Source organism: Diospyros lotus, unplaced genomic scaffold, assembly GCF_014633365.1.
Source record: "Diospyros lotus cultivar Yz01 unplaced genomic scaffold, ASM1463336v1 superscaf1, whole genome shotgun sequence".
NCBI lineage: Eukaryota > Viridiplantae > Streptophyta > Magnoliopsida > Ericales > Ebenaceae > Diospyros > Diospyros lotus.
Window position 1 is genome coordinate 6610234 of NW_026267104.1, and position 27683 is coordinate 6637916.

At 35.9% G+C, this 27683-nt stretch overlaps 1 protein-coding gene across 8 annotated transcripts in view; it reads left to right on the top strand.

The window, feature by feature from the left end:
* The first annotated feature begins 416 nt into the window (after positions 1 to 416).
* Positions 417 to 27683, top strand: part of LOC127792964 (ABC transporter C family member 12-like) — a 47468-nt gene continuing 20201 nt past the window's right edge. Inside the window, exons 1-14 of one of the 8 annotated variants that reach the window (XM_052323660.1) lie at positions 518 to 557; positions 841 to 926; positions 1214 to 1665; positions 4036 to 4214; positions 5558 to 5597; positions 7337 to 7490; positions 7911 to 8025; positions 8116 to 8196; positions 8305 to 8329; positions 8947 to 9003; positions 18649 to 18714; positions 20352 to 20426; positions 25288 to 25395; positions 27056 to 27190. In XM_052323660.1, coding sequence (XP_052179620.1) covers positions 1300 to 1665; positions 4036 to 4214; positions 5558 to 5597; positions 7337 to 7490; positions 7911 to 8025; positions 8116 to 8196; positions 8305 to 8329; positions 8947 to 9003; positions 18649 to 18714; positions 20352 to 20426; positions 25288 to 25395; positions 27056 to 27190 — 1401 coding nt within the window. In that variant the 5' untranslated portion in view covers positions 518 to 557; positions 841 to 926; positions 1214 to 1299. Of the gene's footprint in view, positions 558 to 601; positions 927 to 1213; positions 1666 to 4035; positions 4215 to 5557; positions 5598 to 7336; positions 7491 to 7910; positions 8026 to 8115; positions 8197 to 8304; positions 8330 to 8946; positions 9004 to 17629; positions 17777 to 18648; positions 18715 to 20351; positions 20427 to 25287; positions 25396 to 27055; positions 27191 to 27683 lie in introns of those variants that run through there. The other 7 variants (XM_052323659.1, XM_052323666.1, XM_052323665.1 and 4 more) reach the window with 7 other exon arrangements.

Below are 27683 nucleotides of genomic sequence, written 5' to 3' on the forward strand. Positions count from 1 at the left end.
ACTTATATTAAATTAACCCTAAAGTTAAATTATAATAATTTATTTAAGACTTACTCATTTGACAACAATAAAACTACAACCATGTAAAATATGTGAGATTTAAGATCCTGTGCTAGAGGTTCCAGTCGATCCCAGCCAATCGTCACAAAGTCAGAACATGTCCATTCACAGTCCCCACTGCCACTGGTCGCAAGGGAAGAAGAGCTAAAGAAATGGATGATTCTCTTTCCTCCTCTAATTATTTTATGAAGCGCGGGAGAAGAAGCCAAAAGAAGAAGAGCCGCTTTCTCAATAATTTAGCCGTTATGTGTTCGAAATTCTCAACCCTGTCGCTTTCTCCATACCTTGGGCTGGTCATTCGTAAGCCGTGACGCCTTAATTATTGTTTTTTAAACCCTTTCCTGTTTATGTCGCTTTCTTCCCATCTGCTAATCTATCTTCCTTTCTGCTGCTAACACTTTGATTGCATGCACGCAGCACGTCCCGTTCTGCTAATCTATCTTCCTTTCTGCACGCAACACTTTGACTCCTAGGTCCCAAGATGCATTGCTTCAGAGGTTTTCTGCATCTTAACTCTCTCATATTCTTGTTTTTGCGCTCTTTTTCTTGTTTCTTTTTGGCATAAAGTGCTCTTTATGTTTTCTGGGGTTTCTCAAATGCATTGAGTCTTCTGAAGGAATTTTTTTTCTCTCCAAAGTCTGTTAATAAACATTGGTTTCTGTTGTGAAATATGTTACGAATTGTTGGGATTGGAAAAATAAGCTATAAAGTCATCTAAGTTTTTGGTGAAAAATACTCCTTGTTTGGCTCAAGAGAAGATCTGGGTTTTGGATTTTTCAGTACGTACGAACCGATGATCAGAAACAAAGTGAGCAACATTACCATTTTGGTCGGTTCTAGTGTTTGTGTGTTCTTACCGTATCCCGGTAAGTAAAAACCAGGGAAAATCTATAAGTTTATTCTCTTGTTAAGATTGCTTTGTTTTCTTGAACAAAAATGGAATTTCCTTCCCTTTCCTTCTACCTTTTCTATGACTACAGAATGACATAGCAAACTTTTCAGTTTGGATATCGTTTTCTGTTGTTTTAGTTCTACGTAGGGTTCCCTTCTCTTCAGTCTGGTTACACTTCAATTTTAGTATGCATATGATTTGTGCATGGTTGAACTAATCTCAAGAATGAATATGGTTTTTGGTTGTTGGTTGTTGGTGCAGGAAGTTGATTCCGGGTGAATCTAAGCAGTTATGTGGTGGGTTTACGAAGGAAGTACTGGGGGTGTGTAATGTGCCGTTGGTGGTGAATGCTTGTCTGCAGATTGGAGAGAAAAGTAAAAATGGGTTTTCAGCAATTGGTTTGGTATTGTCATCCCGTTGCAGAGGGAGTCTGGGAAAAAGTAACAGATACCACTTTGGGCGCTTATACACCATGTGTTATTGATTCTGTTGTGGTTTGTATCTCTCATTTGTTTCTTCTGGGCTTGTGCTTCTACCGGACTTGGCTAATTAAGAATGCTGGTGAAGTCCATAGGTATCGTCTTAGATCAAATTACTGTAACTACTTATTGGGCTTGTTTGCTGGCTATTGTACCGCTGAGCCGTTGTTCAGATTGTTTCTGGGTATTTCAATATTTAACTTGGATGGGCAGACCGATCTTCCTCCCTTTGAGGTGTGCTTTATTTTTTCTTTTTCCTGCATTATTCAATATCTACCACCTTCTGGCACTACTACAGAAATTTGTCAATTCTAATTTTATTTATATTTCTTTACTTTAAATCATCAAGTTCAATGCATGGTGTCACAGTCAGGGTATGCATGGTTTTTAATTATAGTTTTCTTGAATACTTGTAAGTATCGTAAATCTCTGCTAGTTAACCAGGCCAGTAAAGGCTTTAACAGAAACTCTATCACATCCGAAAATTTAACAAATACAAAAATTTGTGTTACTTTTCATACTATTCTGTTGGTAATGAACGAATATTTCTAAGACATAACCCAAGATTATGGACATAATTGCAGAAAATGATCCATGCAGGTGACAAGACTAATCTGGACTTAGCAAAAAGTGAAGATATGCCAAATCTATTTGGATTAACTGCTGAAGGAACCCTCTTCATTTCTATTTCTTCTTGTTCCTTTTGTTTTTGATTTCATGCTTGGTTATTTGTTGGGTGGTAATTGTTTAAGTATGGTTCTTTTCTGTATCCTTAAACTAAATCCTTTTACTTTCAGACAATGGGTATCCGATAATTTTATTTGATAATGAGTGTACTTTCTCACAAAGAATTGCTCTGCTATGGAAAAAACATGTTTTTTCCCCTAAAAAGTAAAAAAAGCTGAAATGGGTTTTTTCTTTTTTCTTTTTTTTGCTAGGTAAAGCTGAACTAGGTTTTTAAAGCAAAGTTCTAACAACTATAATAGTTCTCATTTGGAAGAGCCATTGCTTCAGTAATTGTTTATTCATGATTTACAATGCAAGCCTTCATGTCTGAAGTTTTGGAAGATGAGATAGAGAGGTCCATCAAGTGAATACAATAAAAGACTAAATTCTGCTATAACAACCCAAAATGTGCTTCTGGACCCTGAAATTTTGTGTTAGTGGAAAAAGCAGAAAATGCTGCTGAAGTTGAATAAGATTCAGTCAGCCATCTTTGTGGATCTTTAAATTTGAGATGTGGTTCAGATTCCCAAGATGATTTCGCATTTCTTTATCAACACCTTGCATACATTTGAATCTTGTGTGTGGAGGGGGACCGGGGATTCTGGAATGCCAAATATTATGGATGACTCCCTACATTCAACTGAAGATCTCAGAAAGAGATTGCAGTATCTTGAAGCTTTGTTACTGTTATAGATCTTTGGGGACCAGAGAAAATAACCAAATAGCATTACTTAGATTTCTTTGTTAAAACTCCATGTATTACTGTCATTTCTTCCAGCATAACCTTCTAAAATGACGAGATGCCACCCAAATTGTTTTACCATCTTTTTCACTCATGGACTGTGCCTCATGTGTATCCCTCTTTTATAAACATTTCAGATACTCCTTATGGGAAAACAGAGGTTTCAATGGATTAACATTATTGAATAGAATGTTTATACATAGAAGGTGAGGCCCAGAGGGATAATGAAGACACTGATGCTGATGCCAGAAAAAACATGCTATAATTAAGATATTGGTCATTAGACATTTAATTTGTTGTGCCATGACTTTTTTTCCCCATGATCTTTTTTCCTAATACAGGATCCAGGACTTCCCAGATTACCATGTATCTTTGGCCATTGTTGTGCTTTAATTTTTATAACCTGCTGTTAGGTAAATAGACTAAGCTGATCGGCAATATGTTGGAAACATGAACAAACTGAAACTGTATGTTTATTCTTTCCCCTTTGAATTTTCAATTTTTCCTATCACAGTTCTAAAATGGGGATTCTTTGTAAAATATAATTCTTAAATCACGTATGAACTTGATTCTTTCATTAACTACTGGACAGTTTGTTTTCTTGGTATCATTCTTTTCCAAGTAAGGGTGGGGGGTGGGGGGGGGGGGGGGGATTTTTGGTTTTCTATTCCTCTTTGAGTAATGTGGAATATTTGGAGGGAGAGAATAGGAGAGTTCTTGAAAATTATGTAATTTCTTCCCTTTACCTTCATCAAAACATTCTCATTTTTCCCTTTTCTTATGGATTAGAGGGGAATTTTGTTTCTCTTTTGATAAAAGGTTTTTAGACATTCATGTGGTGTAAGTCTCTTCGTCTTGCAAAGGGTCATCCCCGTTTAAGGCGCTTCTTCTTTATACATTGTTACCTTTCAAAAAAAATAGAAAAACATTCTTAAACCTACCAAAAAAAAAAAAGGAATAATCCCAAAGTCCCATGAATAAGCAGTACTGTTTTATTTCTTTTCCCATTGGTGAATTTTAGTGTTCAATCTAATAAATACCGTAGTTTTTCTTCAATGCTATAATTATGAATTGTGTAGGCATGTGGGGGTCTAATTTAATTTTATTATTAATAATAAATTGTCTTTCTTTTACAGGTGGTTTCATTGATTGTTGAAGCTGTTGCTTGGGCCTCCATGTTGGTTTTGATTGGTTTAGAAACTACAATCTACATCAGAAAACTTCGGTGGTTTGTCCGGTTTGGAGTGGTTTATGTCTTATTAGGGAATGCTGTAGTGTTCAATCTCATTCTTTCAATGGTGGATTTCTACACTAGGTGGGTTTTTGTTGAAGATTGTTGGAGATTTCTTAGGATTTATTCCTAAATATCTCCTTTCCTACATATCTTCTTTCCTAAATATGTCGAAAAGTAATTTCCTTTCGTATTTTAGGAAATAGGAGATTTCCTGGTTTTCTTTCTTTCCCTTTTTGGTGTAATTTTTTTTACGAAGGGGTTTTCTTGGGATAGGTTCTTATCTTTTTGTGACAAGTTATGCTTGAAGATTTCTCCTCGGCTTCCTTCGAAGGACAGTGCTCAAGATGGAATTTTAAAATATTGTAAGACTCAAGAGCAAGCACAGCTCAATTGCTTCTAGGCAAGCTAGCAGGTGCATTTGAGGGGGAATGTTAAGGAGAATATTTCTTCTAGTTACGAAGGATAGAGGAAGTAGAGAATAGAATGAGAGTTTATTTAGTTTCTTGTTTTGTAGACAGTTTATTTTCAGTTTCTTACTTAGGTGGCAGTCAATTTGTTACAAACAGAAAACACAACCAGCGTTCTGTTTGTTACTGACAGTTGGCATGTCAATTAGGTTGAATAATAACAGAGAGAAGTATATAAACTCATTGCTTGTGCTCTATTATTCATTCAATTCAGACTCTACAGTTTTGATTCTCCCTCATCATTTCCTCTCAATTTTCATTTTCTCTCTTGCTCTTACACTCCTTAGAATCTAAAGGCTTCAAGTTGAGTATGTCAAAAGTTGAATATATGCAATTTAAGATCCATAAAAATAAAAATGTGGATGGCTCAGCAAAAAATAAATAAAATGTGGATGATGACATGTTTAGATTTGACAATTAAGCTAAAAAGGGATTGGTTTAAATATCCTGTATTAATTGTTCAAAAGGGATCGGTTTAAATATCTTGAGGATGTTACATCAAGCTAGGATGGTTAAAATAGAGAAGTGCATCCAATATTTCATGTAATGTGAAATCCTGTTAAAGTGAAAAGATAAGTTTTATTGGATGGCTATAAGATGATTTTTGTTGTATGGATTAGAATGTTGGGTAGTTAAGTATCAATATGTGTAACCTATGAGCAAAATTGAGATGAGAATGTTAGGGTGGATATGCGGCCATATAAGAAAAGATATAGAATTATACTTAATAATGTTGGAGTGGCACATATTGAAGATAAGATGTGCAAGATGCAATTAAGATGGTTTGGATATGTGAGAACAAGATCAATGGACACGCTTTTGAGAGTAGAAGGAATGAAAGAAGCTTATGGTAAAAGAGATAAATGAAGACCAAAGAAAACTTGGCTTTAAAGTATTGACTGCTATGGTGTTCAAATTTTTGGGTAATCCCACTGAGATCTTTATTTGCTTGTGCAGATCTGTGCTGTATCTGTACCTCAGCACTTTTGTCATTCAGGTTTGTTATCTCTTTTAATCCTGCTAGGCTCATGAGGATAATTTGCTTTTACTATTCAGTAAACCTGTTGAGCTCTGTTTTCTGTGATATTATCATAATGGTTCTATACAATAGAGCTGCTACTAAAACTGTACCTTAGAGTAGCATAGTTCATCTATGTATTGCTGGCCATATCTTTGAGCTCATGAAACTTGACCCTCATGGCCTATCTATGTATTTATGATAACGAGTAATCATAATATGTTGTCTAATATTACAAACCCATTGTATGATAATTCATAATTAGTATCTCATCCAGCCCTGAAAGGGGAGGTGCAGGGCTTGTTTAGTTGTGGAAAACAACACCCAAGTTTTTTGAGTGACAACAATGCTATTTATACACTAACTTTTGATGTTCACAAAATTATAAGTACTTCAAGGAATTAACAACATGTCTTTATAAATTGTTTATAATTTTCAAAAATTAGAAACACTTCAAAAACTAAAAGTGTTTCTAATTTTTGAAAATTATAAACACTTTTACATAATAAAAAGTGTTTATTTTTTAAAAACTATAAACAATTTTTACACATAGCAAAAATGTTTATAATTTATGAAGAAGTACTTATAATTTTGTGAGTGTCAAAAATTAAGGTACAAATAGCATTACCGTTTGAAAAATTACTTTACAAGAAATGGAAAATTAAAAAACTTGTTAAAATACAAAAATCTTCTAAAAGGAAAATGAGGTTCTCCAAAAATGAGTTTTCCAAATTTTCCTTAGTAATTTGGAGATTTATAGAAAATGCTGTTCTCCAGTTGCCCTCAAATAACCTCCATCTCCTTCTCTAACACAAGTTACACAAAAGAAAAAATCTCTCATTTTTTAGCATATATTCCAATTTTCTAGAGTGGAAATTAGTTTTATGTACTTCTAACATTTGAATATTTTTTCAAATTTCTATGGAAAATGAAAACTCTAAATTTTATGTAAAATTGTAGATAGAGAATTGAAAAACATTTTCCACAACTAAATAACTCCTTAGGTTTTGAAGCCTGAATGTGGGATTGGTATATTGTGTCATATGAGAAGAAAAGAAAAAGGCAATCTATTAATTTCTGTGCCAAATAAATAGAGGCTTGATAAATATTTTCCTGATAATTTGTTAATCTTAATGTTGTATTGCAAATTTCTGAGGCAAAATGTAAGAGTATTTGAATCTCTCTATGGTTTAAGCACAGGTGCAATTTTTAAGTTGTTTACGTGCATGGCTTGTACATCTCAGGAAACTGTAACTACAGAAACATAGCATTTAAATTATTGAAGTTTTTCTATATGGGACTGACTTAGTGGTTCTATATTCACTGGCCAATGCTTGTTAGACATTAAAACTGAATGATTGAGGTGATTCTCTACCAGGATTACTCCATCTAATGAGAGCATAACAACAAAAAATGAATATGAAGCTTTAATCCCATTAGGCAGGTTGGCTAAATGGATTATAGCTTATCAGTCATCTCTATCTATGAACCTATCTTTTGTGAGGCCATTACTATACATATCATGGCTAAGAGTTTCCCACCAAATTTTTCTTGGTCTTCCTATACCTTTTTTGCTAAAAACGTCTTCCATTTCATCCACTTTGATCACAGGAGCATAACTTAAAAAATTAAAATGGCTTTTATCTAATATGTTTGGGTTTTAGTTCCCTTTAAAGACACCACTCACCTGTTGGCATGTCATTTTGGTTCTGATGCAGATATTATTTGGAGTGCTTCTTCTTGTTCACATTCCTGATTTGGATCCTTACCCTGGCTACACAATGTGGAATGAGTCTCTTAACAATACCGAGTATGAAGCACTTAATGGAGGAGAGAATATTTGTCCAGAGAGGCGTGCCAACATATTTTCTAGTAAGTAGTTAATTTCATTATCTGTTGTCACTAAGAGTGCCAATTGTCAAATGGTTAGATTTCAGTACCAGAATAGAGAAAACTTGGCTACATATCCATTTTATGGGGAATGAACTTCATTAGAAAATTAGCACATTCTATGCACGTATCTCTTGGTATCTTAACCAAGATTTGAGGCATTTATTGCTGGGCCAAAATCCTGGTCATGTGTTTTTGTGTTTTGAGAACATTCTTACTTTGATTTATCATCTGGGAAAAAGGACAAGATGAGATGGTGTCCTGATTCCTGCTTATTTTATTTTGGATCTCCCAATACCCTTAGAAAGAATTCGCTTTTATCTTCTTTCCGATGATTGAGTTGGAAAAAGTTATGAATAATTGAACTGGTTATCACTAATTTGGAAAATTGGTCTACCCTAGGGATTTTTTTTGGATGGATGACACCATTGATGCGGCAAGGCTATAAAAGACCTATTACCGAGAAGGACGTCTGGAAGCTAGACACATGGGATCAGACTGAGACATTGATTAAAAAGTACATATTTCTTGATTCTCTAACCAACATCTTTTCATATTTGGTGGATTATTTTCTTATTAAACGTGTAACAGCTTCTGATGTTTTCAGGTTTCATATTTGTTGGGCCAAAGAATCTCAAAGGTCTAAACCTTGGATTTTACGTGCCTTAAATCATAGCCTGGGAGGAAGGTATCCTTAACCAAACCTATTAATCATTGTCTTTCCTTTTTTTCTATGCCTAGACCATTAACATTTCATTCTTTTTATTTCACTTTTTTTCTTCTGCATTTTCTGCAGGTTCTGGTTTGGAGGCTTATTCAAAGTAATAATCTATTCTCATTACATTGATTTTAAGATATTAATTTGGTTAGAATGCTCCATTATCCTTGCTAAGTAAGAAAAAGATATGCACGTGAATATATCTGGCAAGTTCCTGTACTAAACATTAGATCTTATAAATCTATGGTTTTCCTTCACGAAATTATATAACCTTCAAGTTGCATTATTGTGATATACAATTTGGGAGCATACCCCATATTCATGGTTTTGGCTTCAAAATATCATTTAAGCTTCATACCTGTTATTAGTTGCCTGCATTTCATTCAATATTTGAATGTTGTTAACTTCTGATTCTTTTGTATTCTCAAATCTATGATTTTGTCATCTAATAAAAAAAATTTGGCTGCGTAATCAAATATACTTGAGGTTCACAATAATAAATTGTCTAATTGTAGCATATCAACTTGAATGCAAGTATTCTTCCCTGCTATCTATCACATCCATGTAAACTTACCAACTGAAAAATGCCTTCCCTTTTACTACTTTATTTAATTCTAATTGCATTACCTTTATAGTCAAGAGAGCTTATGTATTTAATAACTATCATACAAGTTCATTATTGGCCATTGTTCTTAGAAATGCTTCTTTAACATCTTGTAGATTGGAAATGATCTTTCTCAGTTTGTGGGGCCAGTTTTCTTGAACCATCTCTTACAGGTTGGTCTTATCTTGAACATGCATGATGATGCATCAACAATTCTGTTGTTATCTTGGGAGCACAGGAAACATTCAAATGAACTTACAGAACACACGCACACACTCACTGACAGTTGTTACAGAATAGGAAACAATTGAACAGAATGAAAGAAAAGAACATAACAGTAAAATTCACAAGACATCAAGGGATTATCCTGGTTCAGATCATCAAGGATTTGAGGACTCTACGTCCAGCCTTCAACTGAGAGCAATCTTTATTTAGTTCTTAGATGAATTGGTACCCCATAAACACACCCGGGTACACATGCTAGAGATTACAAAGACTACTCAATATCTAGGCTTTTCTCTCAATAGCACTCGTATGTTTTTCTATCTTCATTTGAGCAATCTAGCCCTCTATTTATAGAACATAGGGGTGGACATTACAAAGTAAGAAAATCGGTAGTTATCGTTGGGAGTTGGGAAGTTACCATGAGAGCCCTTCTAACCAACTACCTGAAACTCAACTGATTCTGTTAAGCGCCTTTGGGCTCACTAGATGAATCTCCAGATGTACTCTTTCCCCCCACCTTATTCTACAATTCTTTTGAGTTTGAAACCCCTACAACATCATCAAGAGTTAGTGTATCCCTGCCACGCTTTAATATATCCACAAATGTCTCATAAGATTTAGGTAAAGAATGGAGTAATACCAAGGCTTTGTCCTCATCATCATACTTTACCTCTATATTTTCAAGATCTAGACACAGCTTATTGAATTCATCTATATGATCTTGTAATTTCTAACCTTTATTCATCTTAAACGTAAAGAAGTTAGCCTTCAAATACAGCCTACTTGAGAGTGATTTGGTCATGTATAGGCTTTCTAACTTAAGCCATAACTTTGTTGTTGTCTTCATCTTAGACACCTCTCACAACACCTTATCTCCTAGACTCAAGATCAAAGTATTGAAAGCATTGTTACCAATTTCTTTCTTCTTTTCTATGATATACACAGCTGGCATCTTTGTCTCCCCTTCGAGTGCTTCTTCCAGTCCAAGATTCCCAAGCAAAGCCCTCATCTTTATCTTCCATAAACCAAAATTGTTCTATCCATCAAACTTCTCAATGTCATACCTTGTTGGAAACGAAGTTGATGCCATTTCTGCAAGTTAGAATTCTTGGTTATGACTTTAGACGATGATTCTGACCTTTTCTTGATTAAACAACCGTACTCTAATTTGTTATCTTGGGAGCACTGAAAACACTCAAATGAACTTACAGAACACACGCACACACTTACGGACAATCGTTACAGAATAGGAAACAATTGAATAGAATAAAAGAGAAGAACATAACAGTAAAACTCACAAGACACCAAGGGATTATCCTGGTTCAGATCATCAAGGATTTGATGACCCTACGTCCAGCCTTCAACCGAGAGCAATCTTTTTTTAGTTCTTGAATGAATCAGTACACCATAGCCACACCATAACACACCCGAGTACACACTAGAGACTACAAAGACTACTCAATTTCTAAGCTTTTCTCTCAATAGCACTGATATGTTTTTCTATCTTCGTTTAAGTGATCCGGCCCTCTATTTATAGAACATAAGGGCAGACATTACAAAGGAAGAAAACTGGTAGTTACCATCAGGAGTTAGGAAATTACCGTTAGAGCCCTTCTAACCAACTACTTGAAACTCGACTGATTCTGTCGAGTGCCTTTGAGCCTACTAGATGCAAACATATTATTAGAATTATTAGTATAATTAGATATATTGCATATTGTTGTATGTGTTTTTATTTATTTATTTGTTATAACTATGTGTAATTAGGCTAAGCCATTAGACTAAGCCCGTAGGTTATTAGGCCCGTTGTGCCTATTATAAATAACACACTAAGAAACTAATCTCTTAGGTTTTTCTCTCATAATTATTTTCTCACATAGTATCAGAGCCACCAGTGAGAAAAACCTTAGCCACCACTCTGTATCTTTTTCCGGCAACCTAAAAACCCTAGTTTTCTTTCTTCACCGTCACTGTCCATGCTGGAAAAACCCTAGTTTTCTTTCTATTCGTCACTGTTCACGCTGGAACATCACTGTCAGTCCTTCTTTTGCTAGAATCGACCCCACCCTAGGGTTCGCCGCTTTCAGGCCAAGTTGCTATTGGAAAATCGCAGCCACTAGAGCTCTCACGCACCGCCGCCACATGCAACCGTCCACCCCCACACGCCTGCGCATGAAGGTGCGTCCGCCGACCGTTTTCTCCCAGCTTCTCCAGATCAGCTCATCTCCCTGCCCTAGGCCTATTCCTGGTGTCAAATCCACACTATGTCTAATCTCATTGATGCAATTTCTGTTTGTGTTACTCCCGCAATCGCACCTGTTGCCCCTGCTGCCTCTTAGTCCTTTATTGTCTCCAATCTCGAACAGTCAATATCACTACTATCAAGCTGATAGGGTCTGCAAATTATCTCTCATGGACAGCCTCTGTCAAAATGTGGTTTAAAAGGCAAGGCTAAGCCGATCATCTTACCACAAAGGTTGAATGTAACACCCCAAGTTTAAAAATCCTAAACCTATATGTGTTTACATTTACTTCACTTTAAATGCAGAAATAAAATAAATTTGTCTTCAAATTATCTCTTTTTACTTCCTTTAACCACACACATATATATATTTATTTATTTCATATTTTATTTTAAAAAGAATTCTATAGAAGTTTCAGCGGAGTCTCCCCTATAAATTTGACTTAGCCAACCTGTAGAGGGACAACGCATCCACAACTATAGAAATATTAACTAACTAAGTAAATAACTCAGTCCAAATAGAATATTTGAGTCCAATCAAACCAAAACTATCATATTCGAAATCTCAAAATTAAACAATTAAAGAAAGGGGTAAATAAATGATTAACGAACAATTGTTATAAACCACAAGTCCAAAACTAAAACCATATGCCATGGATTACTGGGTGAGTCTTCCTCCAAGCGATCTCCTCAACTCATCTAGCTCTCATCACTTGAAACGTGGGGAAAATAAAAGGGTGAGCTAAAGCTCAGCAAGTAAACTCCATGCACATGATGCATGCTTGTGACATGCAAGGTTTGAATAAATTTTGAAAACTACATCCCCATTTACTTTAACTTCTCAAAACATTTCATTTCTATTGTGAGCTCATAGGGTGTGTCATCTAGCCAATCAAAATGCAATGGACAATTCTTATTTGGAACCGGATTCATTCCACCGATGGTATCACAAAGCGACAAAAATTTCTTTCCACTTTCAACTTTCACATTCACATTACTTTATCAATCGGGTGCGCCGATCCCCCACGCCCCATTTCCCACTCACATTATTCATGGCATAGATATTCACCCATTTCCTTTAAAACTTGAGTTACATATCTTTGAAAGAAAATTTGCACCTTTACACATCTTTCCTTTGAAAACATTTAACTTTCTCAAATCAATGCCTATGCGTGCTCATTGATGCAATGGCATGATATATATATGTACATGCTTAATCATTTTCATTGTATGTAAGGAAATGGCACAAGTAATGAAAAGATTTAGCATTAAATACCTACAAGCCAACCACAAAGTACAATTTTTCCACATTAACCGTTCCACATGAGTGAAAATTAGAGAGAGTTTACTTACTTGGATTCTTTAAAGTTCACTTCTTGGATTTGCAAGTGGAGGAGTCTTAGTCGCCCACGACGTCAATGTGCCAAAAATCCTAATTCATTATTAATCATTTTAAAATTTTCAATAATCCTTACCTTCTAAACATAACTCCAATTCACTACTATATTTTTCTCAAGTGAATTTATTATAATACTACATGTATAAATAGCATTCAATGCAAAAACATAAATGACACATTTACAATAGAGACCTATTAGTGAAACACTACCCATTTACGAAATTCAAACTGTCGGCCTTACAAAGACGAGCATAAATTTAAATTCTTAGGTGGGATAAATAACTCATAGAGATACATTCTCAATTAAATTCACATCAAGATTCAGATTACAAGACCCTCAAAATATTTTTCCAAATTCACAAACAGAATTTATTTTTTCTTCTCTGGCAGCATGTAGTAAAATATTTCAAAAATCATTTAAAAATAGGAAACGATATCATAAAATTATAAAATTTACACAAGATGTAGTAAACTCTTATAAGTTCATCATATAAAAAAATGAGCTCATTAAAGTAACGTTTGGGGTTCAAAAATATTTTTCTATCCTCCAAAATACTGTTCTCGTATGAATCTGTCAATGTATACGAAAAATATCATAAAAACCTATATGAGCCTCCAAATGAGGTCATTCCAAGTCTAGATGATAAAAAACTCATAGAGGGTCATTTTCCAATTTGAATCTCCCCAAAATTTGACATATACAATTTTTAGCGAAATTTTAAAGTAAGAGTAGAAAAGCTGTTAAATCTGGGCAGCATTATTGTTCCATTAGATCTATCAAAATTTCATGCCTCTATAATAACCAATCAATATAAAATCAAACCAATCATATGTATTCTGCCAAATCTATGTATATATATATTGTATGTAAAATACCCATCTTATTAAAGGTAGATTTTGGGGAAAATTAAATAAAAGGATAGTTACCTCTTTTTTCTTCTTCTTCTTCTTCTTCTTCTTCTTCTAGGGGAGAAGTGATATGTGGGTTGAGGGAGAAGAGAGAAGTGAGATGGGTGAAGGAGAGAGGGAAGTGAGATGGGTGAGGGAGGGAGGGAGAGACGTGAGGTTTGGGGAGGGAAAGATATATTAGGGTTTCTCTTTCCTTTATTAGGTTTTGAGTTGGGTGGGTTTTATTTGGGCTTTGGACTTTTGAGTTTTTTTTTTTTTTTTCTTTCTCACTTATTGGGCCAAAAATGAGTCTTCTATAAATTAGGCCCAACCTTAAATTAATTGGTGTTTTAGATTCTACTAAATGCTATTAAAATTTGCAACTCAAATAAATGTATTTAACCACTTGAATTGAGTTTGATAAAAAATAATACACTTAGAAATTTTTAAATCAATAATAACACATTGAACCCCATAATAACAAATTATAATTTATTATTATTATTATTTGACACATTGAGCTTGACGACGTCCATTTCCTTCCACTGCAATACAAGGCTCAAAAGTTTTGACAGTAATAATTATGATTTAATCATTTCTTATGGCATAAGAAATAAAATTACGCAAAATTTATAAATACATGTAAAATGACACTCGGTGTTACATTGAAAGTGTGAAAGCCAATTGGGTTAGATGGGAACAAGTTGATGCCAGTTATGTAGTCTCCTATGGCAGTCCATTGATCCATCCATCATGCAGCTCTTTCGACCATTTGAAACTTGTGTTGACGCGTGGAAGGAAGCTGAAGAATGTTATACGAATGACATCCAGCGTTTGTACACTGTGGTCTCTAATATCAAGAATCTGAAGCAAGAGTCGTCCATAGAATCTCATTTGGGACAGGTTCGGGCTCTCATGCAAGAATTTGATGCTCTTCTTCCTATTACTATGACCAAGACTGAACAGGTTGCTCAAAGAGAGAAGTTTTTTATGGTTATTGCTCTTTCCGGCCTAAAATCAAAATTTAACACCAGCAGGCATTAAATCTTGACTAGCTCCACTAATCCTACCATGAAGGACTCTTTTAAAAGGTTGTTGAACATAACCGGTGCACATGGTATGTCCTCTTCTTCTCATGTTGTTCCTCTAGCTGAATCTTCAGCCCTTGTGTCTCAGGCTTCTCACTCAGGAGGAAATAGAGGGCGTAATAATAATCGGACACGTCCACAGTATAACTTTTGTAAGAAACTGGGTCATCTTAAGGACAGGTGTTGGAAGAAACATGGTCGGCTCGCTGCTCCGCCTACATCATCTACCAGTCCAGGTCATGCATTCCGAAGTGATCCTAGTTCTGTCCAATCTGCACCAGGTTCACAGTTGATACCTATGTCTGCAGCTGAGTATGATGTCTTTTTGAAGTTTTAGGCCACCCAGCAGTCTCATCCTGGTAATCCCGTTGCTTGCGTTGCTAAAAGCCCATCTCTTGGTCCTTGGATTATAGATTCTGGCGCCACTGATCATATGTGTGGTAATGAACTTCTTTTCTCTTCACTTACTTATTTTGATACCTTACCTACAGTTACCCTAGATGATAGCACCAAAACTGCAGTTAAAGGGATAGGCCAAACCACACCCACTTTATCTTTATCTTTAAATTCGGTTTTATATGTCCCTGGTAGTCCTTTCAATTTTATTTCAGTTAGCCAGCTTACTAAAACCCTTAACTGCTCAGTCACTTTCACTCCTACCTCTATATGTGTACAGGACCAGGGTACAGGGCGAACAATTATTGTTGGGCGTGAGTCGCAGGGTCACTATCATCTTGTTGTGCTGATGACTTGCACGATTGCTGCTTCCCCAGATCTTCTCCACTCTCGTCTTGGTCATCCCAACCTCTTCAAATTGAAGAAATTAGTTCCTAGTTTGTCATCGTTATCTATTTTTGATTGTGAATCATGTCAGCGTGGTACACACTCACGTAGTTCTTTTTCCAGTCGTGTCAATAATAGGAATGAGACTCCATTTTCTCTTGTGCACTCTGATGTATGGGGGCCCAGTCGTGTCAATTCTACTCTTGGTTTCTCATATTTTGTTACTTTCATTGATGACTTTTCTCGCTGCACTTGGTTGTTTCTCATGAAGAGTCGGTTTGAGTTGTTTTCTGTCTTTTAGACATTCACTGTTGAAATAAAAATACAGTTTGGAGTTTCTATACGTGCTTTAAGTAGTGATAATACCCCTGAGTACTTTTCTTCTCAATTTACTACTTTTATGACTACTCGTGACATTTTGCATCAATCTTCTTGTCCTTATACACCTCAACAAAATGGTGTTGCCAACCGTAAAAATCGCCATCTCATTGAAAGTGCACGAACACTACTTTTACATGCCAATCTTCCCACCAAATTCTGGGGAGATGATGTTCTTACTCCGTGTTATTTGATCAATCGCATGCCATCTTCAATGTTAAATGACAACATTCCTCACACTCTTTTGTTCCCCTCTCAGCCCCTTTATTCTGTTCCCCTTCGTGTATTTGGATGTATTTGTTTTGTACATTCCTTTTCACCGAGACAGGATAAACTTGCTGCCAAATGCCTCAAGTGTATTTTCCTCGGTTACTCCTGGTTGCAGAAAGGCTATAAGTGTTACTCTCCTAAGTTGAACCACTATCTTATGTCTGCTGATGTCATATTCTTTAGACAACAATCCTTCTTCTCGGTTGTTCAGCCTGATTCACAGCATCTTGACTAGGTATTGCCTATTCCTTCTCTTTCGTTGCCCTTATCAGATCCGTCTATCTCTTCCTCGGTGGACCCTTCACTTCCATCTTTCAGTCCACACTCCCCGACTCCTCCACTTCTTACTTATCACCGTCCTCCTCATCCTGCTCCTGGCACTGGCATTCCTCTTGACTGCGACTCTCTTAACTCACTTTCTCCGCCAGGGGTCACTCCTGCCATGGATCCTTAGCCCAACAACCTTCCTATTGCACTCCGCAAAGGTACACAGTCTACTCACAATCCACATCCTCTTTATAATTTTTTGTGTTATGATCGTTTGTCACCTGCTTATAGTGCTTTTGTTTCAAGCTTTTCTTCTATTTCTATTCCTAAAACCACAGGTGAAGCTATGTCCCATCCTGGTTGGCGTCAGGATATGTTAGATGAGATGGGTGCTTTGCACTCTTCTGACACTTGGGATTTGGTGCCTTTGCCACCAGGAAAGGCTCTCGTTGGTTGTCGGTGGGTGTTCACCCCTAAAGTGGGCCCCGATGGACAGGTGGAACGTCTTAAAGCCCGCTTGGTTGCCAAAGGCTTTACACAGATTTATAGGCTGGATTACAATGATTCCTTCTCTCCAGTTGCTAAAATGGCCTTTATTCGCCTATTTCTCTCTATGGCCGTCATGCGTCATTGGCCGCTCTATCAATTGGACATTAAGAATGCCTTTCTTCACGGTGATTTTCAAGAGAATATTTATATGGAGCAACCACCTAGTTTTGTTGCTCAGGGGGAGTCCAATGTAGTCTGCAAACCTAGGCAAAAACCTAGGCAAACTTCGATATTTCTTGGGTATTAAAGTTGTTCAATCAAGAGATGGGATCTCAATCTCTCAGAGGAAGTATGCACTTGACATCTTAGAAGAAACTGGTATGGTGAACTGCAAACCGATTGACACCCCAATGGACCCAAATGTTAAACTCTTGCCGGGACAGGGGGAGTTTTACTCATATCCTATAAGGTATAGAAGATTGGTAGGCAAACTGAACTATCTCACAGTCACTTGTCCCGACATTGCTTTTGTTGTGAGTGTGGTGAGTCAGTTTCTCAATTCTCCATGTGATTCTCACTAGGATGCTGTTATCCGGATTCTGAGATAGATCAAACGAGCATCGGGTAAAGGGCTACTCTATGAGGATAAGGGACACACAGATATTTGTTGTTACGCAGATGCAGATTGGGTCGACTCTCCTTCTGATCATCAGTTAACCTCTGGATATTGTGTTCTTGTAGGAGGAAATTTGATTTATTGGAAAAGTAATAAACAAAATGTAGTAGCTAGATCCAGTGCAAAGGCAGAGTATCGGGCTATGGCTAATGCAACTTGTGAACTCATCTGGCTTAAGAAACTCTTGGAGGAACTCAAGTTTTGTGAAGTGTCCCCTATGAAGCTTGTTTGTGATAATCAGGTTGCCTTGCACATTGCTTCTAATCCAGTGTTCTATGAGCGGACTAAGCATATTGAAATTTACTGTCACTTTATTAGAGAAAAGCTTGTTGAAGGTGTTATTGTTATAGAATTTGTTAACTCCAGTGATCAACTTGCCGATGTCTTTACCAAGTCTTTAAACGGTCCTCAAATAGAATATATCTATAACAAGCTTAGTGCATATGATATCTATGCTCCAACTTGAGGGGGAGTATTTGAATTATTAGTATAATTAAATATATTGCATATTGTTGTATGTGTTTTTATTTATTTATTTATTTGTTATAATTATGTATAATTAGGTTAAGCTCATAGACTAAACCCGTAGGTTATTAGGCCCATTGTGCCTATTATAAATAACACACTAAGAGACTAATCTCTTAGGTTTTTCTCTCATAATTGTTTTCTCACACATATAACAAATTCCATTTCCTTGTGCTCCATGGATTTAAAGGGCCCTTGAGTTAAATCTATTCTTGCCCGCTGAGTTTTTCTAATTAAGGGGTATCTATGAATACAGTCAGAAAATTCTTGCATTTTCCTTTCAATATTCTTAAGCATGATCTCTGAATTAATTTAGTGCTTTTTGCTGTATTTGGAAATCGAGTAATACTTCTGTTGATGCACTTCACACTTTTTACAAGTGTCTGTTTCAACCTAAAGCAACATAAAGAACATTCTTTTGGCTACAAAGAAATGGATTCATAGGAAGTTTTACTTAATACAGTACTTCCTTAATGATACCCCACTTCATAACTGAAAATTAGGACTTGTAATGTGTATTCACTAGGTTAATCTTTATTATTCGTATTTGGTCCATGAAATTTATTATTTACTTGGTTCTGTTTACAGTCAATGGAACGTGGTGATCCAGCATGGATTGGCTACATTTACGCGTTCTCAATTTTTGTTGGGTTGGTATGATTTCTATACTTGTTAATGTCAGAAATATTTTTATTGAAGACATATGCATGTCTTCACATATGTAAGGCTGTGTGTTGCTCTTTCCCCAGCGTTTCTTCTTTGTTCTTTAAATTATTTTGCAAGGTTTGAGGGAACCAATACGTAGTTAAGAATAATAAACCTTATTAAAGATTCTAATTTGATCTTAAATGGTTTGTGATCTTCAATCTGGGAATGAGATCTAAACAATAGAAATGGGGGTATTTGGTAAATCAGTGATGCATACATTGAATTTGTCTAGCTTATATTTAAAGTAGTACATTTTCTTTTTGATGTAGCATTTTTATCTGGGGATGAAACGTGATGGCTCAGCCCCTGCATCCTCTTTTCCGTCATCTTTTTATTTTTGTGCTCTTTAGAAAAATTAATGAAGAATGAAAGAAAGATGGAGCTGAAGCTTGTTGAAGAGTTCGATGTACATTTGTTAGCTCCTTTACTAACAGCTTAGACTTTTAGGAGTACTGGTCCTTGCTGTATGTACTTGTTACCTATTACTCACGTTCATGTTGCACTCGTGCTCTATATGTTGGTTCACCGTAGTTCCACATGTGAAAACAGGGTTGTATCTGTGGAGAATTAGAAAGTTAAACTTCACGAGAATGAGAGACCTAGAGTACACCTTTTGTCTAATAAAAAAACTGCCTGGGAATGGCTTGTTCAAACTCTAAACCGCAGCAGAGCACAGTGAGGTTTTGAAAATTAGAACAATTTTTTGATCTCTCCTCTGTTCAGAAGCCCAACAAAACAGAGGTTCTTCGTCGTCTTCAATCTGCAGCAACACAGCGACAAGGGAGACTTCGCAGTTTCTCTCAGTGCTCCAGCATACAGCAGCGATGGAGACTTCCCTCTCCAATCAGCGGCATCTCTCCCCTCTGGTTCAGCCACGGCTAAACAGCAGCTCACTGGTGGTGGCTAGTGTTTGGCCGCCATCGCAAGTGCTATATTTTTAATTTTTTTAATTTTCATATATATTCAAATATTTTTCTAAAGATTATAAATATATATTTTGTGATTATAATATACATTTTTATATTTTTAATTTTATAAATTCATTTATGTAAATAGAAAGTATATTGATATATGTTTTAGTTTAATTAAAATCTTTTTATAAAGATTTATATATATTTTATAATTAAAAAATGTTTTTATATTTTTAATTTATATATATTTTTTTTATATTGAGAAAATATTTTAGTTTTTTTATTATATTTTAAGAAAAAAAAATTATTTTCTATAATTTTATGTGAGAGCAATGAGAGAAAAGAAAAAGAATGAAATCACATAAGTACCGCTTATAATTTTAATAAATTTTAGTCGAAGTCGACTTAATTATTTCATTTTTTTAAATAATAATATTTAGACAGATTTATTATGAGTTGCCAGTCTCTTCTTCCAAAATAGTCTCTCTTAGTAAATTAAAAAATTGCAAGGGTTGGGTGATGTCAAATGTATATTATAAATGCCTTACATGCAATAAACTGCTATTCTTTGTCCTCATTACTTTAAGTTAGTTGTGGTTGAAGAAATCTGGTTGGATGTTGCTGCCAGGTTATTTACTCACTGCACTGACTAGATGATTTTTCATGGTCCAGACAGTTGGAGTGCTGTGTGAAGCTCAGTATTTTCAAAATGTTATGCGTGTTGGTTTCAGGCTAAGATCAACTCTGGTAAATTTTCTATCTGTGAGTACAATTATCTAGATCCATGTGTCTGCATACCTGTTGCTTTTGCTTTTGTTGATTTTCGTGTCATGTAACATGTTTTTATTACTATAAAATATTCTCAAAGTATTATAACAATTTTCTCAAAATCTTCTAACAATTCAGACTACATTATTCATGTCTAAATATTCCAAGAAATGTACTCTCATAGCCTTGCTTGTGTATGTAGATGACATAATTGTCACTGAAAATGACTGTGGTGAACAACAGTTATCGAAGGAGCATTTGGCTCGTGTGTTTGACATCAAGGACCTTGGCAGACTTAGGTATTTCTTGGGGATAGAGGTTGCCTACTCTAAGGAAGGTATATTTCTTTCCCAAAGAAAATACATCTTGGATTTGTTGGAAGAGAGTGGGATGCTTTGTGGCAAGGCAGCCAGCACACCTTTGGAACCTAACTTGAAGTTAGGTCACAGTGATAGTCCAATGGTTGATCGGGGAAGATACCAAAGGTTTGTAGGTAGATTAATCTACCTATCTCACACCCGACCTGACATTGCATTTGTTGTCAGCCTTGTGAGTCAATTCATACATCATCCTATTGAAGAATACATGTTAGCTGTTAGAAGAATTTTGTGTTATCTTAAAGCAACTCCGGAAAAAGGTTTATTATTCAGATTAGGGAAGGAATTGGAGGTCCTAGGCTACACTGATGCTGATTATGGAGGCTCCCTTATGGATATAAGGTCCATTATAGGTTACTGTGTGTTTTTAGGAGGAAATTTGGTGTCTTGGAAGAGTAAAAAACAAGGTATAGTAGTCAGGTCTAGTGCTGAGGCTGAGTTTCAGGCAATAGCATTTAGCTTGTGTGAGTTACTTTGTGTAACATCCCGTATCGAGCGATAGGAAGGACCGAACAACTTACCTTGATGGGCCTACGCGAACTTCCTAGGGGGTTACCCATCCTTGAGCTTCCCCAGCTCAAGCATGCTTAACCTCGGAGTTCTTTGCTTACATCCAGCTCAAAATGTATCCAGCTGGTGTTGTTTCCTTCCTTACTTATCCTCGATATATACTACCCCTCTCTGGGCTCTCAGGGTATTACATTCTTCCCCCCTTGAGCTCATAACGTCCTCGTCATGCGACCTTACAACCAGTCCCAGATCTCCCCCCTTTGCATGGCTGATGTAGGATTCGCCTAAGGTGCCTATAATACCCAATCAATATAAAATCAAACCAATCATATGTATTTTGCCACATCTATGTATATATATTGTATGTAAAATACCTATCTTATTAAAGGTTGTTTTGGGGAAAACTATATAAAAGAAAAGTTACCTTCTTTTTCTTCTTCTTCTTGAGGGGTGATGTGTGTATTGAGAGAAAAGAGAAGTGAGATGTGTGAGGGAAAGAGAGAGACGTGAGGTTTGGGAGGGGGAAAAGAGATGTATTAGGGTTTTTTTTCTCTTTTTTTATTAAGTCTTGAGTTGGGTGGGCTTTAATTGGGCTTTTGGGTTTTTTTTTTTTTTCTCACCCATTGGGTCAATAATGAGTCTCTTATAAATTAAACCCAACATTAAATTAATTTGTGTTCTAGATCCTATTGAGTGCTATTTAAAAATTCCAAACCCAAATAAATATATTTAGCCACTTGAATTGAATTTTGATAAAATTATAATACACTTAGAAATTTTTAAATCAATAGTAACACATTGAATTGCATAATAACAAATTATAATTTTTTTTTTTTTTCATAGGTGACCCCTTGGGAAGTTCACGTAGACCCATTAGGATAAGTTATTCCGGTCCTTCCTATCGCTTGATACGGGATGTTACAGATGGTATCAGAGAAGATGACATTCCAAAGTTCGCTTTTTGTACTCGATATGGGCATTATGAGTTCTTGGTAATGCCTTTTGGGTTGACAAACGCCCCTACTGCATTTATGGACTTGATGAATCGGGTCTTTAAGGAGTATCTAGATCAATTTGTCATAGTCTTCATCGATGACATATTGATCTATTTGCGGTCCAAGGAAGAACATGAAAGGCATTTGAGGATGGTGCTTCAGAAACTCAGAGAAGAGAAGCTATTTGCTAAATTCAAGAAGTGTGAATTATGGCTAGATAAGGTGCCGTTCTTGGGGCATATTATATCAAGGGAAGGTATTGCAGTCGACCTGAGTAAGATTGAGGCAGTTCGAAACTGGCCAACACCAGTTAATGTTGGAGAAGTCCACAGTTTCCTTGGGTTAGCTAGTTATTACTGAAGGTTTGTCGAGGGATTTTCAAAAATTGCCTCACCTTTGACTCAATTGACCAGGAAGAATATGAAATTCTAGTGGAGTCCGGATTGTGAACTAAGCTTTGAGGAGTTAAAGAAATGGTTGACAACTGTGCCTATCTTAACAATTCCACATGGTAGTGAGGGGTTTGTTATCTACAGTGATGCTTCTAAGAAAGGGCTCGATTGTGTCCTTATGCAACATGGCAAAGTGATTGCCTACGCCTCAAGGAAACTAAAGGAATATGAGAAGAACTACCCAACTCATGATCTCAAGTTGGCAGCCGTTGTTTTTGCATTGAAGATTTGGAGGCACTACCTTTATGGGGTTAGGTGTGAGATCTACATTGATCATAAGAGTCTCAAGTATTTCTTCACACAGAAAGAGTTGAACATGAGACAACGTAGATAGTTGGAACTTGTTAAAGACTATGATTGTGTTATTAACTATCATCCTGGTAAGGCTAATGTGGTCACTAATGCACTTAGTAGAAAAAGCCATGAAGCAATAGCTACTTTACAAGTCATTCAAAAACAATTGTTGGTAGATATCCAAAGGCTTGAGTTGGAGATCATTCTGCGAGGCAAGTCAGGCTATCTCGCCAATATGACTCTAAAATCGACATTTCTTGATAGGATCAAAACCTTACAGTTCGAGGATCCCCGAATGTTAAAAATTCGAACTGAAGTGGCTGAAGGAAAACGTTTTGATTATGTTATAACTACAGATGGTGCTCTTCGGTATGGTAATAGACTGGTGGTCCCTAACAATGAAGAACTGAAGCAAGAGATTATGAGGGAAGCTCATAGCACCCCATACTCGATTCACCCTGGGAAGTTCGCGTAGGCCCATCAGGGTAAGTTGTTCCGGTTCTTCCTATCACTCGATATGGGATGTTACACTTTGGTTAAAAATTGTGCTGGATGATCTAAAGGTTTCTATCAATGGTCCTATGCAATTACTCTGTGACAGTCAATTAGCAATTAGCATTGCACATAATCCGGTGCAACATGATCGCACTAAATATGTTGAGATTGATCGTCACTTTATCAAGGAAAAGATAGAAGCTAAGGTGATTTGTATACCTTTTGTCTCTTCAAAAAGTCAGCTAGCTAATTTACTAACAAAAGGATTGCTTATCAAACGATTTGAAGAACTTACAAGCAAGTTGGGAATGATGGATATTCATTCATCAGCTTGAGGGGGAGTGTTGAATGATTCATGGAAGAAGTATGGAATGAGATAAGTCAGCAGCCTTCCTAAATGACCAGCTTTCTGTCAGGCGCAGCCTGATAGCGATGAACTCTCGGTGCTTCGAGAACTCACGCGAAAGAGAATTGACAGAGAGGGAGAGAGGAATAGAATTTAGAGGGAGGGAAAGAGAACTTTAGAGAGAATGAGAGTGTTTTGAATTGGAATCAATCTATTCATGTTTCTGCCATGAGCGATCAGCCTTTTATACTGATCACTTACAAGTTTGAATATGAAAAGGAGCTTCCCGCTCTTATTACTCCTGCCCTATAACTCCCGCTACATGTGTGGTTAGTTACTCTCCTATACTAGCTTTTACAACGAGAAATTAAAGGTAGTAAGGGAATTTAGGAGTGGTCCGTGACACTTTCTAAATCAGCCCTGATCCTATCCTTCATATTTAGAAAGCTATTCAGTTTTAGAGATTTTCTAATTTTGCATTGTATCTTTTGTTTCCTTGTATAGTGTATCTTTCCATTCTTTGTTGCTTTCTTAGTGTAATTCTCTCATCCCTATTAATAGGGAGTGTAATACCGTGTGTAGCTATGAAAGTAAGACGTGTATTCTATATTCATCAGCCTACTTTCTACAAATCTTTCTCATTGTTCAGATAATGGTGGTAGCCTCCTCATTCCAAGTTATATTATCCTGACCTTCCACAATCCAAATTTCTTTTGCCTCGCACTTTTTCGTTAAAATATCATTTTTTTACATTTTAAAATCCCATCATTGATTGGGCTTTATTTTTTTAGCATTGTGGACCTTAAGAACTATAAGCTCATGTTAGGTGGTCAGACACTCTCCTAGTATAGCTTTATAATCCTTATAAATGAAGGAGTTTTTTGCCTTCTAAAAAGAAGTCTATTTAGGTAGTCAAAAAGTCCTTTTTATATGTGACTAAATGTTCATCCCACTTCTTGAACAAACTAATAGAAATATGATTTCATATGTTGTTGCAAGTTTCAAAGCAGCAATGCTCTTATAATTTGTCTCTTCAATGCCATGACATCCATGCACATCTTTATACCTATTAACTTTTTTGCCCACTTGACCATTTAATTCACCTCCTACACTGATCTTCTTTCCTCTTTTAAGTATTTCTTGCAAGTTGAAACACTCTAAATCTTCTTAAAATTATGCCTTTATTTTCTTCTCCTAATTCAACCTGTGATACATATGGATTAACAATAATTAGAGTCTCTTCTCCTAAAACACTTTAATTACTATAATTATCTCCCCTAATAACAGGTATTGTTAAATTGATATTGTCTTCAGAAATCTTGGATGTCTTTCAAATTTTATGGCACTAACTTGATCATTCTTTGTTTGTAGGTGGCTGCTATATTTCGCAAATCCTTAAGATTAACTCATGAGGGTCGGAAGAAGTTTCCATCTGGAAAGATAACAAATCTGATGTCAACAGATGCTAATGCACTTCAGGCATGCCAACTTCAATCACTATGCACAGCACACAACCTTGCATTTAAGCAAACACATTCTCTCCAATGTTAAATGGTATTCTGCTTTTATTCTGTGATCAAATTGAGGTCATTAGCAAGTATGAATCTTTGAGGAGATTTTGCAAAGTCAATTAGTAATTTGTTTTCTATTTTGTTACACGTAATGTCATTGTCTTATCCATTTAATTGTGATGGTTCTCAAGGATAATAAATTGAAAATACACAGATTTTTCATGGGATTTCTCCATGTGCATGAAAAGCATTAAGGATGAGTTGAAAGTAAAAGAACATTGTTTACAAATGCAGTCGTAACAAGCATGTCATATCTGAAAGTTGCATGTCAAGTACAAAATACTTGTGTTTTAATTTCATAAAGTGCATTTTACCTTCCTACTGGTTTCTTAATATGGGAATCATGCCCCCCACCTCCTAGCATAGCTGTCTAAAATGCAGAGGTGAAGCCTGTGCACCCCTTCATGGTAGAGATCACAGCGCCATCCAAAAAGCACTGCTTAGGCACACAAGGCGCACGCCTCATGCAAAGGCGCAGGGCGTGTGCATCATGCGCCTGATATATTTAAGGGCATAAAACACTAAAATGTTTTAAAAAATAAAGAGGTTTTTTGCCTGTAGCTTTAGCCTTGATTTGTCATGTTTGATGTTCCTTGTGGATTTGCATACATATTATTGTACATGGTTGAGAGTCAAACCTATTGGTGTAAGCCAAAGGTTAGCCGGATGTCTCATGCGCTAGCAAACAAGCCATGCATATGACCTGTTCTGACTGGCTGTATTGTCAGAGGCAGGCAATCCTACTGCTTTTGGCTTTGATTGTATTTTTTGTTGGCTGTTCATTGTTGGCCATTTGCCGAGGAGAGAAACAAATATATTTCTGGTCCACTGTGTTTTTGGTTGTTCGCAGTGCTTTAATTCTTGTTGTCCGGATTTAATATAATTTAATATATAATCGATGCTTTGATATAATTTTCTTTTTGCTATTTGCCAATTTCTTTTTGTTTTTCTTTTTCAAATTCCTCTATTTCTTTTGCTTTTTTTTAATGATTTTATGTTTTTTCAACCCATTATATTGTTTTTCTGTAACATTAAAAAAAATGTTATGTTTTCCTTTCTTCTTATTGCTTATTTATTTTTTATAACATTTAAATGGCTAGTGCTAAGACTTGAAATTGAAAATGCTTCATGTTGATGTTTTAGACTTCTAATTCTTTCTTGAAATGATATTACTTGTTGTTGTAGTGGTTGAAATAATTAGTAGTAATTATGGTAATATATTGTTGGTCATTTGTTATTTATGATTTTATGAGTTTGCATTTACCTCTTAATATTTTAAATGAATGTGCACCTTGCTTCCATGATGCATGTGCTCTGCCTTTGACAATTATGCCCCTCAGGGGGGAATCAGTTCTTTTGGAGATCTGCTATAATACCTTATAAAAAGAAGAAAATCTATGATGATCTAGACCTTCAGTAATTAGAAATTTTCATTTTCCAAGGATGCACTTTCTGAAGGATGGAATTTTGATTCCATTGAGATTGCTATCTAGGATGCCTGGACTATTTTGTTGTCTTTATTCTGTTGCTAAAATTGAATTATAAATTTATGTCCTTCCTCTATTCAGCAAATATGCCAACAACTTCATGGTCTATGGTCTGCCCCGTTTCGAATTATCATCGCTATGATTCTTCTTTACCAGCAACTAGGCACAGCATCACTTCTTGGTTCCTTAATGTTAGTTCTAATGTTCCCTATACAGGTAAACAAAACTTCTACTGAGGCCTTCGCAGTTAATGGTGTTTTTTTTTTCCTTTTAAGCTCATGTTAGGTTTTTGTCCTGATTATTGCATGTATCATTTTCTTTGTCATCTCATTATTTATTCTCGTTCATATTTTCCTTCTGACTATTGCTTACTCTGATTAAACTATTTCCCAACTGTATTGGTGGACTGTCCTTATCCCTTTTGCTATCATATTTCATATATAGACTGTCTAATGCCGTCAGCTACTATGATGGCACACAGAATTTGATATTTGGCTTTCTGTTCATAAATTCAAATTTATTTCTGATTTAATACTTTCATTGACATTTTAACTTCTAGAATATGTCCAATATCTAGTTGCCTTTTGAGTTTCCTTGGTCAAGGAGCAATAAAGGTGAAAAAATTTAGGCCTGTTTCAAGGCTAGTGTTGATATTCTTATGCAAAAATTTGGGAAGGAAAATGAAAAGGGTTAAGACAGAACAGGAGAG